General features: G+C 42.3%; 1 protein-coding gene across 1 annotated transcript in view; it reads right to left on the reverse strand.

The window, feature by feature from the left end:
- JHY (junctional cadherin complex regulator) overlaps positions 1–14,157 on the reverse strand; it is a 452,312-nt gene that overhangs the window by 152,163 nt on the left and 285,992 nt on the right. Inside the window, exon 7 of the mRNA XM_086956964.1 lies at positions 12,751–12,831. Coding sequence (XP_086813090.1) covers positions 12,751–12,831 — 81 coding nt within the window. The remainder of the gene's footprint in view (positions 1–12,750; positions 12,832–14,157) is intronic.

Here is a 14,157-nt window from a genome sequence, read left to right on the forward strand (position 1 = left end):
TGTCTCTGTCCTTAAGCCTGTCCAGCCAAATAAGAAGGCGACCTTCCCTGTCTCTCACGGTCTTTTTTGGAAAAGACCTACAAATCTTGCATTTGTCCGAGTTATGGTCCGGGTAAAGGCAATACAAGCACAGGTCGTGCTGTCATCCACATGGATTCTTTTCTTGCTACAGGAAGAGCAGGCCCTGAACAGGGCTTTCTTCTTCGAGTCAGACATGGAAGAAGCAGTTGAAAAACACACTTACTGTCAAGACAGTGTAGTGAAGAAGTCCTTGAAGAGTTTTGAGGGTTCAGAGAACACTTTCCAAGAAAGTTTGATGAATTTTGAGTAATCCTGAGGAGAGCTCAGGCTGGAGACTCCCTAGCACAACGTGCGGTAGAAAATCTGAGGGACTGAGGCTCCTCCCAGGAAGGTTCTAGAGGGAGGTCGGAGCTGATTGGCTGACTGTGAGAGTTTGGTCCTTTTTACATAAGGACAAGAAAAGGCTACTAAGGGGAGGCCCTTAGACCCTTTCTCTCTATGTATGTCTATGGACATTACTTTTTTATTTACCGGAGGCTCCCGTCTCGACGACGGGGAATGATTCAGGCATGTGAATCTATGAAAGACACCCCTAATACTGGATAAGGAAATAATACTGTGAGATATGTTTTTTGTGTTTTATATGGTCCCATTGTTGATGATCCAACTATATTTGATGATATCTGATTAGAATTAGTGGCATGACAGGGGGTTGTGGTTTTGATGGGAGATTTAATTGTGTTATTAACTATGGTATGGACTCTACTAGCCGGCCACTTGCCCTAAGAATGATGAAGGTGAGAGCTTCTATCTTAGAACTAGGGCGATTACATTCACTCCAGGGTGTATGGCGCTTTTTGTATCCAAATAAGCCAGGATATACGTACTACTCAGCGTTTCATCAGCAATACTCAAGGATTGATATGGCCTGGGTTTCAGATGCTATTCTTACGGGGGCAGATATGGAGATATGTCCCAGGATTACGTCTGATTACAACCCCATTATTTTTTCTTTTCGGGCTAACTTAACTCCTAAAGTTGTTAGCTTGTATTTACATTTCCATGGTATTTGGTAACAGATTCTCTGTTTCTGGTTTTTATCTCTAAAAAATCGTCTGAATATCTTAAGCTGTCCGGTTTTAGGTTTAAACCTATAATAACTGATAAAACCCCACTGAAAGTGAAATAGCCCTCACCAGTCAAAACATATAAACACTGAAAAAACACCTGCACAACCACAAAGTAAATGCCATTCAAAGAAAGGAAAAAGAGAATGACAGTCATTTTTTTTCTTCCTGAAGAGGCCAATACAATGTAACTTTGTTATACAAGCTAGCAGTAAGAAAGACTGGGCTAACATTATTATGCTTGAGTTTTGTTGTTTAGGGACTCAAATATTGTTTCTTCTTCTTTTTTCAGTTTTGTGGTCTTTGGTCTAGAGATGCAGGGTTTAGAAGCATGTCTAGGTCTTGTTTAATTATTTTATAAACTGTAGAGAATCAGGAAATATCAAAAATATATTTTATATTTTGGCTACATTTGAGACTTTCATTTATAGGTAAAAGGGCTGGTTTCATAAGCATCTTCCCTAATATATGTAATCACATTTACCCACAGAGAATGGGTATTAACCCTGAATACATCAGCCCCTAGTTTCAAGTGAGTCAGTATTGATAGTAGGTGAACTGCCAACACCTCAGGCTTCAAACATTCAAAGCAAAGTATAGTGACAAGTAAATGTGAAAAGAGTGCTATCGCAAAGCATCTGGGATAGTGGTGAAAACATGAAACCAGACTTTTGGAAAACAAGGAACGCAGTGTCACTTGGAATGCTCTGCAAACAAGTTTCTTTCCAAGTTCAACAAAGATTGGAGTGATATGATTTGTATTTGCACTGATTCAGCTACGTATATGAAAAAGTTGTGTGATGACCTGTCAAAATTGATACCTGAGCTGAAGAGATCCTTGCCACTTGTTAGATGGTATGCTGAAAGCATCTTTACACTCTTCAGAGTTAATGAGGAATGCTATTGACTTTTTAGTCCATTCTGGTACACTGTTATCCTATGCACAGGAACTAAAAACCAAATATTTTTCTTTTCTTGCTTGTCACTTGGTAAGCAAAGCAATGTTGAAGATCAATTCAGGAACTTTTATTTTACAATGTATGAGAAATGGCTTGCAATGATGCATCGAAATGTCCCTTCACCAACCATAGCATTTGAAGTCAATGAAACGTCATTGTGGTACTCTGTACAAGTTCTAGATCCCTTCCATAAAGGGGAATTTCCTCCGTAGTATCAAAGTGCTGCTTCATTTTTGACCGCTTAAATAACTCTGAGGGCATAAGCGCCCAGCTCAACGCAAATATTGCAGAACCTGCCCTGAGAATATCCTTCTTCAAGTATACTAGTATTGACATGGAAAGCTATGTCAGTGGCCAGAGCTTTAAAAATTGTGTACTGGATGTTTTGGCATTGCCCGTCTCAAGTGTCAATGTTGAGAGGGCCTTTTCACAGAAGTTTACATGGGAAGGAAAGAGCGAGGGCACATGACCAAAGACTCACTAAAGAAGTATTGTATGGTGTACCACAATAAGTTTGATATGCAAAAAAATATTTGGAACTCATCGCACTATACTGACATTGTCTATATACCATGCACTTTTAGTGCAGAAAGCAAGCAATAATAAAAGCAAAACATTCCATAAACACTGGAAAAACACTGTTTCTGATATATTTAATGGCATGAAAATGTGTAACCACTGATAACCACTGTTGTTTTAAGATATTGAAATCACTTGAAAACACTAAAAAAAAAAACAGGATTTACCAAAAATAGAAACTGAAAACAGGAAAGCCTACAGATAATATAGGGTCTGCCCCGCTCTGGGTTGTATGGGATTCTATGAAAGCATTTATTAGGAGAGTCACTCAGCAGTTCGTCCACAAACAGAATAAGGAACGGGAGAGACAGACTAAAGATGCTTATCAAAAGCTTATCAGTTGTGAACTTCAGCACACCGAGGCCATTCGTCTCCAAAAGACAGACCAGGATCTTCTGTATATTTCTCTTTTGGAGCAGAAGGCAGTGATAAACAGGGTTTTAAAAGAAAAAGTAGCGGCTTGCTTTATTAAACATAAGACACTACAATATGGATATGGGCATAGGATAGGATAGAGAAAGTTCTAGCTCATCAACTTATGGATAACCGTCTTAAAACTAAAATTATGGTTATAAAAGGCGAGGGAGGTGTTTCTTATAGATGCCCCTAGGAGATAGCTAATCAGTTTTCTATTTTCTATCAGCAATGGTATACCGATATGCAGCGCTACTTACAAGGGAGCACTTTGCCGACCCTGACAGAAGAAGATTCTCTTTTAGTAGAGCAGGAGATTACAATGGAGGACGTTTGGAGGCGATAGAGGGGCTAGCATCAGGAAAGGCAACAGGGGATGACGCTCTCCCAGCAGAGCTTTATAAGTGTTGCCAAAGCCTCCTGGCCCCGGTTTTGCGGGATGGAATTTCTCAAGCAGGGATCATGGGACAAGTTCCAGATTCCTGGAATATGGCTAACATAATTTTTTTTTGTTTAAGATAAGGATCCAGAGGAACGGGCTTCGTACTGCCCAATTTCTTTAATCAACGCAGATGTAAAAATGTTTGCTAAGATATTGTCCACCGGGTTAGCTCCAATGATGGCCAGCCTGGTTTCTCCCCAGCAGAATGGGTTTATTCATGGGAGAAATACCATTGCCCATGTTAACAGCAAAAGCAGCTTTAGATGCAGCGGGGAAGCTAATAACTGAACTAGGCATGGTCTTTTTGGATGCTGAAAAGGCATTCAACCAGGTGACCTGGGAGTATTTCTGGGCAACACTCACTGCATTTGGGGTCAAGGTAAACTCCCGGAAACTGGTTGAGTATCAAAATCCGATGGCTTAACTGCAGTATTCAAATGTTCAAACCATCCCTTTTTCTTTCCGGTACGGTACGCGGCAGGGCTGTCCCCTCTCCCCTCTTTTATTTGCTCTTTATATAGAGCCACTCATTGAAGCACTGCTGGCTAACAATCTGATTTTCCTTTTGATTATCGAACAGGGTTCCCTGAAACTTATGGCATATGCCGATGATATAGCTATTTTTACGGGGAAGCCAAAGGAGGCTATAGAAAATATCAATAGAGAGGCTAAGCGGTTTGGATGCTTCTCTGGCTGTAAGCTGAATAGCTATGAAACTCAAATCCTGCTTGATTTCCAGCCGGATGTTCAGATTGAAAGCGGTTGTCCGAGGGTTACATATCTGGGAGTACAGATTACGTCTAAAGTCGAGCTTATATATTCACTTAATTATGTCTCGTTATTATCCACAGTCACTAAACAACTGAAGATGTGGCATAAGCTTCCACTTAGCATCTTGGGTAGATGCAATGTTATAAAAATGAAGATTCTTCCCAAGTTTCTTTACCTTTTTAGGTCCAGCCCACTTCGAATTCCTTATGTTTTTTAAAGAAATTAGATGGGGTTTTGAGCAGTTTCATTTAGGGCTTTAAGAAGTCAAGACATGCTATTGGATTGATGAAGCTCCCTTAGAATCAAGGTGGCTTTACAGGTTAGGGACTACTTTGTTAGAAACCTTGCAGTTCGGAGTGTTGCCGTGTTAGATATGTGGGAATGTATGTACGTCCAGAATAGGCAGGCCACTATTAGTAAGGCATATCAAATTTTCTGCCAAAATAGAGCAGAGAGATGCGAGAAACTGGCGTCTAAGTGGAGTGAGTTTTGGGGGGAAAATATTACTATTGAGAACATGAAGATTGCTTTCAATATGACTGCCCGATCTGTACACTCTGTAAACCTACGTCTGCAGCAATTTCGGACACTTTGTTTACTGTACTATACACCGGAAAGAATACCCAGATGGTCTCAAGGTGGGGTTGGATGAGGAGGGGTTCATGGAGGGACACGTCAAAATTGCCCTAAATGAGGGCTATATGCGGCTAGCATTGTCCATATGTTTGTTAGATGTCCTGCCTTAAAGTTGTTTTGGGATAAGATATCATTGGCAATTAGCTATAGACTTGGCCGGGACATCACGCTTTCATCGCCTGAAAAGATGTTAGGGTATAAGGAATACTGTGGCCGGTGCAGGCCTATATTGACAATTATGCTGGTGGCTGCCTAATTGGCAATAGCTAGAGCCTAATTCTCTCCGAAACCCCCTACGGAAATGGAATGGTGGTTAATTTATAAGGAAACTGGGGAAAGAGAAAAAGCGCTGGCCAAGGCAAGGGGTATACAAGCTCTACGAAAATATAGGTCCATATGGGGCTGCCTAGAAGAGTTGTAAAATATTTGGTTAACGCCCATTGAATGTTATAGGAAGAGCTCATATTGCTTGTGTTTGCTTTGTCTTTTTTATAGTATGTTTTTCTTTCTTGTTTTTGACTGTACTTCTTTTTGACAACAAAAAAATAAATAAAAAAAGAGATTCTGTTTCTCCTTAATCATCTCTCCTGGGACTGACATCTTCATTTATTATTAAAACTAGGATTTAAATTGTGACATTGCAAGAGTAGGATTAGATTGAATTGTAGGTATAATGTAGTCAGAGAAGTGAGGGAAGATTTGTAATCTAAAAGAAGAAAAATTGTTATGGAAGCAAGTGAATGTGTCTTTTGACATTTCAAACCCTTTCAATTCTTAAAGAACTCCCAGCATTAAACATCATCAGCATCTACCGTGAAGGGGCTAACAGTTTGGAGGAAATGGTGGTAATTCTCAAAATTAGAATCTTTATTATCACTATATAAGTTTACAGGGTATTGTTGAAAGATGTGTAGGAGGGGGAGGAGCCTGGCTCAAAACCATGATGGCCGCCTGATCCCTCGGCTCCGCCGACCCTCTCGCCTTTCTCCCGTTTTCCGCCTTCATCCTCTACATGAGTTGCGGTAGCGGAAACGGGAGGCAAACCCGGATCTGCCAATGTGCTTTTTTGCTCGATCCCGGCAGCAAGAGTGCCGAGACGCCCCCGCCTCCTCCTGGTGCTGCGCGGCTGTGCCGGGTCTTTGTTCTCTTGCTGGCCGGCCCTGCCTACAACAACAACGGCCATTCCAAGCGGATCGGAATCGGCTGACTACACGTGGCACGCGCGTCTTGTGCCCTGCATCTTGCCTCACCGCTCCGCAGGCTCTGGGCGCCGCCGCTGCGGAGGCAACATTGTATTCAATCCTCAGCCCGGGGACGGCTTGCCTGATACATTGTTTCTTGGCGAGTAGTGCTGGGCGCCATCTTACAGCTTGCCTTTCTCTCCTGCGATGGCGGCTCCTGGGCTGCTTTTGAAGACGCGGACATCTGCCCACGCTACATCGACACTGTGTGGCCATGGAGTGTGCTTCCCCTGTGCCCTCGGTTGGGCTGTGCCATGGTATATGTCGGCGTAGTGACCAGCTGACTATTGAGGATGATGGCGGCCGACCCCCGGGACAGTGCTGCATCTGTTTGCCTTGTGGAAATATGGTGTCCTCTCTCCCTGATAAACCGGTACTGATTGGCGACATCTTGGGGGCTCTATGTATTCTAAGAGCGGCTTTTGGTACCGCTGCTCGCGAAGTGGGGGATCGGCTCGATGGGATACTATCTACAACACCCTTGCCCGACCGCGGACGCCTCTGGGAGCAGGACACTATGCCACACCCTGCTTCTGCCTTCTGTTCCTCCTCCCCGGTTGCTATTGACATACGGAGGGTGCGAGACCCTACTGCTACTAGGGTGCCAGCTGTTACATCCTTGGGGAGGCTTGCAGTTTCTGGAGCTGCGATGTGACTGGAGAAAAATGTCCGGGCGCCACGTCTGGCGACTCCTCGCGGGGTGATTGGCACGACTTGCTCCTCTATCCTGGAGTGGTTCCTACTGACTGGGCTTCCCGATTTTGGTGGTTCCCTTACCATCGTTATCTACATGGCTATGTGTCGGATGGACTTTGATGGACACCCCCCCGCTCGGATGTGGTCACTTTGCACGCTCGCCTCTTCCAAGATGTCTACCATGAGGTCGGACTATGTCGCTGCTTCGCATCGCAGGGGGCAAGGTTGAGGTTGTCTCCTCTTATGTTCGGACTGTTCTTGCTTGTACTGGTGGGATACTGATGGACTGCCGGGGATAGTGAATATGGGTATTGTGTTGGTGGCGGGGTCTGGGATCGGGCGGCCGGAGTGATATGTGCTGGTAGTTTTGGTTTTATCTTTGTGGCCCTCCTCCGGACTTCCGTGTATTACGTTATTTCTTTTCTTTCTTTTTCCCTTTTCTGTTCTAAATTTCGGGTTCGAGTTATGGGCGACAGGCACACTGCTAGAGGGGGGGGTAGGCCGTAGCCTACGCATGCGTGCAGGGTGGGGGGTTGGGGGTGGGGATTTTGTTTAGTTTCAGTTTCTATGGGCCTTATATTCTCTCTCTTCTTGGTTTCTCTTCCTTTCTCTTTCTCTTTGGGTCAGACGGGTGTTTAGGGGTAGTGCGATGTATTCTTTCTGCTGTTTATGCTTTTCTTATCGTGAATTTGGGAGTACTGAGTCCGTGGGGCGGGCGATGGCCAGCATGTACTGTTTATTTGTGGTACTGTCCTGAAGCATATCATTTTCTGCTGCTTTTTCAATTGTTCTCCCTTGTACTGTTGTTCACTCGCTGGTTCGTTGCCCGCCATTAGCCTTCGATAGATTGACCGCGTCTGATCCTTCTTATCTACAAAATTTAAAAATTAACCTGATTCCTCCTCTACCCGGCGGTCCCTTTTTCCATATGCCACGTCTCGGACACTTTTCGCATCTTGTTGTTTGGGACCGCTGGGCTGCCATATCCTTACTTTTTGTGCTGTCAATTGCTTTCGAGGCCGGCCCGTGTGGTTGTGGGCCCGTAACTGTAATCTTCAGATGCACAATAAAGGTTTCAAAAATTTTTTTTAAAAAAAAAGAAAGATGTGTAGGATTGCAAGGGAGGGGAGGGACAAGTTGCGGGGGGATTTATTTTATTACCATGTGTTACTTAAAGCTTGCAGAGAAAGAAGAAATGTAGAATATAGTGCTATATAAAACATGAGTTGTTATTTTGAATATGAAGAGGAACAGCTGAACGAGGGTCTTTGAGTGATAGTCCAGGGAAAGTTAGCGGCACAGATGCTTCTACAATGCCTGTAAAAGGCAGAAGTGCAGTATTTAACACTACATAATACACAAATTGTTTCTATAAAGATGAAGAGAGGCAGCATGATTTAGTTAGCCCCCGCCCATTCCTGCCGCTCTTGCCCGGTTCTCCCCGCTAGCCGAACAACCCTACAGTGTTGGTATGGGCATGAGACCTGACCTGAAAAAAGTTTGCTCAAGGTGTTTAGCACCAACAAATTTAAGACCTCTGTCCTAGATGTTCTTATATATTCCTGGGGCTGTACTGTCTCACTTCCAAAAAGATTTTCTGGAAGCTGGATATTGTTCTGTTATCATTTATTTGGATGGCCAGGAACCAAAAAACCCGCTCTGTAACTCCAGTACAAATCTGGTGCCCTTGAAGTCCCAGATGGCACATTTTATTATCTGGCTTCAAAGTTACAGTCTCTACTGGAATTACCCTAACAGTCTCCCAGGAGGAAGCACAAACTCTTGAATGGCTGTTGTAGTCGGAAAGCCCTCAAATTCCTGTTACAGACCCAACTAATGTCCCTAATTGCACACGTATGGGGCAGGACAATCTGAACTGTTTAAAAACAGTCACCCTTTGGAAATCAGGCTTCCCTATGAATTTTACACACATTTTGTGAGCTGTGCCGTGAAACCAGAATGGCTGGGTGATGGCTAAGGACCGGTGAATGACCTATACGAAGGAGATCTCTTACCCCTATTTGAGGAAGCTATAAGACATGCCGAGTTAGTGCAAGAGAATTTCTATTGTATGCTTGGCAATCAAGTGCATCAAATGATTCTTGGCTAGGATTCCCAGAGGAATCGCCTGAATCAAATCCTACATACGGGCTCTTTTAGCACTGTCACAATGTGGTCATTTATTGTCCATTCTTTGAAGGGCTATATATAATGAGAGTCCAAAATAGGAACTGAGTATTAAAATGAAGTGTGATATAGATTGTGAAACACAACTTACTGACAATAAGTGGAATATAACTTTAGTGTATGTCACAAAGGCCATAAATAGCTCCCGGTTCCATCTCACTCATTTCAAACCCTACACCGAACATATTTACCATCAGGTGCCATTCACTAAATTTTCCCAGGTACATATTGGGAATGCTCACTATACCAATCTGAGAATGCGGATAAGCTTCTTATGGTATCATCATGCACTGTAGTGCAGGTATTCTGAGCAAACTATAAAGCACAACTACAAAAACGTTTTGCTGTCGCCATACCTGTCCCCATAAAAACTACCACATGCAGTCCCACATGATTGCCCTGAGTTCATTAGTGTCAAAGAGATGAATACAACAACTTTGGAACTCAAAAGTGGCACATTTATGAAACAAAGATATACATGAGTGGTTAATGGTGGAAGAGATGCATATGACCTCTCTCTGAACTGACCCCAAGGTACTGCAAGACCTGGAATGCTGGAAATACATGTACAAAAAGCCCCAAATTAGTAATGTTGAAACGTTGTCCCAGAGTAGCTTTACTGGTGGCAATGCGTGGCTCAGTCAAGGAAACTCTGTTCTACACCCAAGCTAGTTCTGATGCTTTAGCACATGCCCTATTGTTTTGCATGGATTAATTTAAGTACAGATTTACTGAAGTGACCTTAACCGCCTTTTCCGTTGTGGTGGATAGAGTTGGTGAACTGTTAACCATACCAGTGAAGGGACATTATGAATCCCACCCGAAATGGTTTGATCAAGCTTGCTCAAAGGCTGGACGCAACTTAAAAAAAGCACTAAAGGCTAACCCCAGAGATCCCGTCCTTGTAAAAGAACTGAGAAACATCTATAAGATAACTCTAGCAGCCCGAAAAAAAGAAGTGAAGGCAAGCGTCTGGGAAACTTTGTGTGACCCTGCAATTTTGGGTAACAGCTCTAAGTTCTGGAACATTATAAACCAGCCCTTGTTTGACGACCCCTGTAACTCTGTGCTTGGGACTAACATATCTGAGGATGAGTGGTTATCTCATTTCAGAATAATTTTCCAAAGTGACGATGCACAAGCGGACATTGATTTTAATACTTCTGATGAAGAATCGTTGTGCTTTACAGTGGGGGAGGTAGTAAAGGGGATTCAGGGCTTGACTAGTAATAAAGCACCGGGCCCTGATGGTCTTCCTCCCGACCTTTTTAAATCAGACATTCAACTATGGGCACCAGTTCTTACTGCAGTAATAAATGCCGGGATTTCTATAGGGTGCCCGAAGTCATGGGGGTCTTCGACCATAGTGCCTGTATTCAAGAAAGGTGACCGTAGTAGTTCAACATGTTATAGGCCAATATCAATGATTAACTCAGTTGCTAAGGTGGTGGGGGGTATTATTTTAAATAGGCTAGTAGTTTGGGCCAATGAAAAAAACATTCTGTCGCCAATCCAATACGGGTTCAGACCAGGTCACTCCACGATAGCTCAATGTCTGAACCTGTACTTAATAAATGGCAAATATACCATGGCAAGGAAAGGGTCCATCTACATGGCCTTTATGGATTTATCATCCGCCTTCGACTGCGTTGATAGAGGTAGGCTCTGGGAGGTCTTGCAAAAAATGGGTGTGGAGCAAAACCTCATTAACTTTTTAGCGGATCTACATTCGGACACTAGAGCAAATGTTCGCTTTACACAAGATATGAAAGTAACCAGGGACTTCAGGATAAACCGGGGGGTTAGACAAGGGTGCATCTTAGCCCCGTTTCTTTTTAATCTTTACATCAATGATCTGGAGGAACATCTATTAAAAACTGGTACAGATTACCCATACATAGGGAGGAAGGGCGTGCCCGTCTTGCTATATGCGGACGATGCCGTCCTAATCTCCAGAACGGCGATCGGCCTTCAAACTCTGCTAGATTCTTTTTTCGCATTTATGAATTCCCGTGGCCTGAGCATTAACAACTCGAAATCTTTTATTATGATGACTGGCTCAGGTCCAAACAAAAGATACCCCCATTCTGTAAATAACGAAAAAATACCGACAACTAGGACCTTTTCGTATCTTGGTGTCCTTTTTGACCACAAATTAACTTGGGCACCTGCAAAACAAAAGAAAAAGGGCGAGGTAGTGCGTGTTAACGCAGCTATAATGGATTTTGCAAAGAAAATGGGTAACAGCCCAGTGGCCGCTGTTTTGAAGTTATATCAAGCCAAAAGCATTGCAGTTGCGTGCTACGGGAGTGAAATATGGGGATCCGAACCCTTAGATGCCCTTGAGATCACCGAAAATAATTTTTTTAAGCAAGTTTTAAGGCTCCCCAGGGGTACGGCAAACTTTTCTGTTCACGCGGAACTAGGTATGTCCTATTTAAGCGATAGGATAGCTGTAAATCCCCTGCTATGCTGGCTAAACAGTTGGCTAAATCCAGATATACCCCTCACTAGAAACATTCTGCAAGAGGCATTAGAGTGGGAAGGGAAGTATAAGATCCCGTGGATAAAATATGTCAGAAGATGTCTCTCTGAATTAGGTCGGCCGGATCTTTTTCTAGCCCCTGAGAAAATAACTAAATCTGATGTTTTTTATGTGAAGAACACCTTCATGGCAACTAGGCACTTGGCAAGGGAGGAGAGAGAGTATGAGAAAAACAGTGTGAGATTGCACGCTCTCACAAAAACGACCCTCCATATAAAACCTTATTTACTTTGGCCTCTGTCGGGTTATGAACGTTTTTTGCTGACAAGGTTCCGATTTGATATGTTCCATCTTTTGCTAGCTGTACCAAGTGGGGCACATAGAGGACAAGTGTTGCCAGCTTGTGGCTGCGACAATAAGTCTCCACAAGATCTGGCACACTTTTTATTTTTCTGCTCATATTATATAGTCCCTCGTAACTTGTTCTTAAAACCTTTACTACAACGGCTCCATTTTGCACAATTCAGACCAGCACTTTATTACCTTCAAATGCTAAATAGCGACTGCACCTTGTTTTTATGTAGCTTTTTAAAACTTGCACTTAAACATAGGAAAAGCATGGAAGAATAATTAAGTTTGCTACTGATATGAACTTTTTAAAAATAGTATTGTATTTTTACTGCTTTTAAATTACAAACTTGTAATTTTGCCTGTACTCGTGTTTATGTGGTAACAAACATCTTTTTCGCATAAATTGTACTTTGTGATAAATGTCTTTGAAATGTACTTTTATGATTGTTATATGCAAACAATCGAATAAAGATATTTTACTTACTTTACTTACTTACTGGTGGTAGGCCTACTCTAAGCAATTAAGAAATATAAGGTTTGGTTTTTAAGAGGAGCTGACAAAAGTATGAATTATTCTAGAGTCCGTTTGGAAGCAGACATCTTAAGCGTTAGGTTTAATATCCCTTTATGCTGTTATTCCTGTTGCTCTTACACCGGGTATTAAAGCTAGGATGCGAGAGCATTAACAACGAAAGTATCAAATGTTTAAAATACAGTAGAGGCTCTTACAAAAGAATTACAAGCCTTCACAATATTCTTCTATGATGTTATTTGCACTCATTAAAATCAATAGATTGTTTTGACTCGGCATATGTGATAGAAGAAGGGAGAACATACGTACTTTGTCTTTTATTCCCTGGTAATCAGGTCCAAGACCACCAAGCTTTATATCGGGGTTCCTGAAACCCTTCAGCCTGGGTACCTAAAAAAAAAAAGACAATTGTTTTGTTTTCAAATTTCATAGGAAACACATTAGGCTAGTAAGAATAGTGAAAACAATATCCAACACTATGTGAAAGCATGCAGTAATAAGTCAAGTAGAACAGTTACTCCAAGCAGGGTCTTGAGGAATGGCATTTTCCATGTATCTACGTCTATGCCAAAAAGGTCCCTAACCTTTAAAATATTAATTTGGTTAAAGACTTTTTACTGTTATTGCAGCCCCCACCACCATCTCACTCCTCCCAGGTTGCAGACACAGCAGACTCAGATTGTCTTCAATTATCAAGCCTTACTAAACATGTAGTGTAAGATATGTGTTTGCTATCCTCAGACTAACTTCACTGCCATTACCTAATACTTTAAAATCGGTTAACATGTCAGTCCCTTATCACACACTTCTTTACATTTCTACTAAACACATCTCCTGTGTTTTGAAATTGGAGTGCAATCTCCCTCAACAAGAAAAAGTGTGTGCAGTCCACGGCTACGAAAGGAAAGTTAATTTTTTGCACAAAGTATTTTAGCAATATTTTAAGAGTGAGGCAGAGCCTAAAGGGAAACTCCTGCTAATGGTTTATGGCAGTGGGGATTAAAACAGCATGGATAAATTATAAGCTGAGATGGCACATCCACAAGGACTATGCCTAATTCTTCGTCCGATCGTCCCCGTCAATCCATTTCTGAGCTGCTATTTACCATGCTAGACGTTTATGTAAGGAGATATCTTTTGCATACACTGTGTATAAGGATTGAATCTTAGGCTTCTAAATCGTTGTTTCCAAGCGGATAGTTTGTCACCTTTCATGCATACATTTATTGAAGGCTCACTTCTATAGGTCACAGCTTTATATGTACCTTATTATGGCGCCGAGACACCCACGGGTAGTTGAGCGCTCTACAAATCGCCTAAATAAATATGTGCACAGTTACAAATTTAAGGATTGACAGGTAAAGACCCTATGCACAGCTGAATGAGTTTTCAGCTCTAGTATATAGAGTCAAAGCGATCAAAGAGCTGTGAAAGCAAGCTGGCCAGGTTGCTTGCCTGTACATTAGATGGACACTTACAATGGCTGACTCGTTGACAACTTAGACGGTCCTCCCATTCACCAGATTATTGCTTCAAACATGGTTAATTCCTGTTAAAGCTAGGATGCGATTCCTGTATTCCTGGATATGAAGCATGCTAAAGTGAAACCTGTTATAAGGTTTTGATCCCTTTGATGTCATATATCTGCCCGAATACTGAATCTATGCAAGAAAGCCGATTCTACGAGGGTCAAAAATGATGGTTTTAGGAGCATAG

The sequence above is a fragment of the Lissotriton vulgaris genome, chromosome 2_1 (assembly GCF_964263255.1).
Source record: "Lissotriton vulgaris chromosome 2_1, aLisVul1.2, whole genome shotgun sequence".
NCBI classification, from domain to species: Eukaryota; Metazoa; Chordata; class Amphibia; order Caudata; family Salamandridae; genus Lissotriton; species Lissotriton vulgaris.